General features: G+C 32.3%; 1 protein-coding gene and 1 long non-coding RNA gene across 2 annotated transcripts; both read left to right on the plus strand.

Annotated features, from left to right (window-relative positions):
• Positions 1-235: 235 nt before the first annotated feature.
• On the plus strand, positions 236-1,940 carry LOC109588548 (M protein, serotype 5-like). Its single transcript, XM_020004692.1, has 9 exons — positions 236-413; positions 467-503; positions 558-625; positions 672-755; positions 839-950; positions 1,007-1,225; positions 1,471-1,601; positions 1,669-1,839; positions 1,904-1,940. Exons 1-9 carry the CDS (start codon positions 253-255, stop codon positions 1,938-1,940), a joined length of 1,020 nt encoding a protein of 339 aa, XP_019860251.1. The 5' UTR covers positions 236-252.
• Positions 1,941-2,895: 955 nt separating this feature from the next.
• Positions 2,896-3,093, plus strand: LOC109588549 (uncharacterized). Its single transcript, XR_002188238.1, has 2 exons — positions 2,896-3,014; positions 3,055-3,093. It is a non-coding gene; the product is annotated as an uncharacterized LOC109588549 (long non-coding RNA).
• The last annotated feature ends 144 nt before the right edge of the window (positions 3,094-3,237 follow it).

Raw genomic sequence — 3,237 nt, forward strand, 5'->3', positions numbered from 1 at the left:
ATAAAAAATATCAACCTGTGAGTGCTCTGTTACTCAACCATTGTTTCTAAAAGTTACATAGTAACTTTTTGCATCCTTTGGAGTATTTTTATGATAAATGGAGCTCAGGAAGTGGGATTTTTTAGGCTATAAAGACCAATTTTTCTATCCGCCATAAGGTACCTTTTGTCAATTATGGTCACATTTGCTTTGGAACTCATGCAGATGCATGCAGTGCAGAAAGAGAGGTGTGGCTTTGAAATTGACACAAAAATGGATTCTGATTTCAAGTCAATCCTGTCTCGTTTAGGATACAAAGGAGCTCTCCCGTCCCTTGGAGCAGCAGCTGTCAATAAAAGAATAGAATCATTTATAAAATTAATAACTCAAGAACTGAAATCATGCGAGGCTTTAACTGGAGAAGCAAAGGAAAAGTAATCATTATTTTATTAAAAATTTAAATTTATATATATGTTTATTTTAAAAGTTTTGAAGAATTAGTAAGACTTAATAAAGAACTATCTGTAAGTGATCAAAGAATTCAAATTTGTATACCAGTAGCTATATTTCTATTGTAGAGGGAGGATTTCAGGAAAGTCCTTAGGAAACGTCAAGACGCCAAGTTAAAGAACCAAGAGAAATACGAGTGAGTAGGTGTGGCTAATCATGTGACTAGTCGTTACTATTTATAGACTAGAGGCTAAGGAATTGGAAGAGAGAGCACAATCACTTAAAGAACAATTACAGACACTGAATCATATTCACAGACTAATGAGGTAGTAAAAGTAGTTGATTTATTATTATTATTATTATTATTATTATTATTATTATTATTATTATTATTATTATTATATTTTAGTTTGCAGAATGAGAAGTGTTTAAGAGAGCTCGAAGCAGCTGGAAATGATTTGAAATTGCTTCAAAATGAGCACCAAGAAGCAGCACTTAAATCAGAAGAAGCAAACACAAAAGTAAAATAAAGATAACTACACTAGCCTCCATATAAATTTCTTTCTTCTTTTCCTAGTTCATTCAATCACTTTCTAATCTCAAGGCCTCCATGAATAGACTCATCGGTCTCTATAGCAACCAGACCAGCCCTCAAACGAGAGAGAGGAAGAGAGAGGGAGAGAGAGAAGGATCCTCATGTTCTTTATTATCCTGCACGTCACTCGAACCTTATTACAAAGCAGAAGAAGAATTCATGAAGTGTTTGACTGACTTTGCTAAAAAGCAATTCTTACCAGTTAGTGATAGCAAAATTTTGAGGGCTGTAAATTTTGCGAATTTGCCTTAAAATCTATTTTGCAGATTTAATTTTTGCGAATTTATGCCATAGTACTGCCACTCTTTTACCATAATAATTTAATTGTTGTGGAAGTAATTTTTTGCGAATCTTCAAAAAATTGTGAAATCTGCAAAATTTACTGATGAAATGTCACAAATATACTGCAATTTTTTTAAATGTAAGATTTTATTTCTCTCTTTTAGGGTATGTCTAAAATGACTGATCTCTCTGACACGGCTGACTTTGGTTTAAAAGATGAAGAGGAGTTGTCCCAATATCTTACCAAACAGGAGTACGACAAGCAATCAGAGCAACTCAAACGACTCCAAACAATGTAATCACATGACTATCACATGACTGAAAAGTAATTTTAATGAAAACTCTCTCTTTTGTACATGTAGTTACCCTATTGTACAGACTCAGTTGATACGTCAGGAGGTTAATAAAAGTCATTTTGCAGCTACTTCTAAGAGGACGATGGAAGAGATAGAGGAGATTAAGAGTGGGAGGGGCTTAGTCAGTCTTGAGACTGAGGCTCTAAGGTGTTTTGGATTTATTTTGCATCTTAATTTGTGCTTCAAAATCACCCCAAAATTTTATTGCATACATTAATTTAATATCCTTATGCATAGCAAGTTTGAGCTCATTTTATCAAGTAACTCTGCAGTTATAAGCATTTTTAAAAATGAGACAATTATTGAAAAATACCCAAGGCTATTATAGCCCATGGTTTTTTCCAAAAAATGGCTTCAAAATCACCCCAAATTTTTATTACATTTTCTGATACATATTGATGTACTTATGCTGTATAGTAAGTTTGAGTTGATTCCGACAAATATTTTTCGAGTTACGGCCATTTTGAGAAAACACCAAAATTCTGAAAAGTACCCAAGGCTATAGCCCATGGTTTTTTCCAAGAAATGGCTCTGAAATCACCCCAAATTTTTATTACATTTTCTGATACGTATTGATGCCCTTATGCTGTGTAGCAAGTTTGAGCTGATTCCAACAAAAAATTTTCAAGTTACGGCCATTTTAAGAAAATGCCAAAATTCTGAAAAATACCCAAGGCTATAGCCCATGGTTTTTTTCCAAAAAATGGCTCCGAAATCACCCCAAATTTTTATTACATTTTCTGATACATATTGATGTCTTTATGCTGTGTAGCAAGTTTGAGCTGATTTCAACAAATATTTTTCGAGTTACGGCCATTTTAAGAAAACGTCAAAATTCTGAAAAATACCCAAGGCTATAGCCCATGGTTTTTTCCAAAAAATGGCTCCGAAATGACCCCAAATTTTTATTACATTTTCTGATAGATATTGATGTCCTTATGCTGTGTAGCAAGTTTGAGCTGATTCCGACAAATATTTTTCGAGTTGCAGCCGTTTTAAGAAAACGTCAAAATTCTGAAAAATACCCAAGGCTATATATAGTCCATAGTTTTTTTCCAAAAAATGGCTCCGAAATCACCCCCAATTTTTATTACATTTTTTGATACATATTGATGCCCTTATGCTGTGTAGCAAGTTTGAGCTGATTCCGACAAATATTTTTCGAGTTACGGCCATTTTAAGAAAACATCAAAATTCTGAAAAATACCCAAGGCTATATATTATTATTATTATTATTATTATTAATAAACTTTACAATACATACTATAAAATGTGACAAAAAGAAAAGAAACAAAAAAAGAGATGTATCGAAGGCAAACACAGTAACAAGACTGGCCACCTAAAATTACATAGTAAATAATAATGCTAGAACATAAATAAATACATGAACAGAAAAACATTTAGACACAATTGAAACAAGGACAACAAAAATGAAACGAACAAATTAAAGAAGAATCAAAGTTATTTACAAAGTAATCAGTAAAAAGTGTGTTTAACATAAGTTTAGATTTATCTAAAGAATTATTAAGTAAATTAATTTTAGTTTTAGTAGGTAATGAGTTCCAAAGCCTAGGT

Source organism: Amphimedon queenslandica, unplaced genomic scaffold (genome assembly GCF_000090795.2).
Source record: "Amphimedon queenslandica unplaced genomic scaffold, v1.1 AMPQUscaffold_12029, whole genome shotgun sequence".
In the NCBI taxonomy this organism is placed as follows: Eukaryota; Metazoa; Porifera; class Demospongiae; order Haplosclerida; family Niphatidae; genus Amphimedon; species Amphimedon queenslandica.

Coding starts and splice junctions, on each gene's coding strand:
- LOC109588548 (XM_020004692.1), top strand. CDS start 253: ATGGATTCTGATTTCAAGTCAATCCTGTCTCGTTTAGGATACAAAGGA. Junction 756..838: donor CATATTCACAGACTAATGAG/GTAGTAAAAGTA, acceptor ATTATATTTTAG/TTTGCAGAATGAGAAGTGTT. Junction 1,602..1,668: donor CTCAAACGACTCCAAACAAT/GTAATCACATGA, acceptor TTGTACATGTAG/TTACCCTATTGTACAGACTC.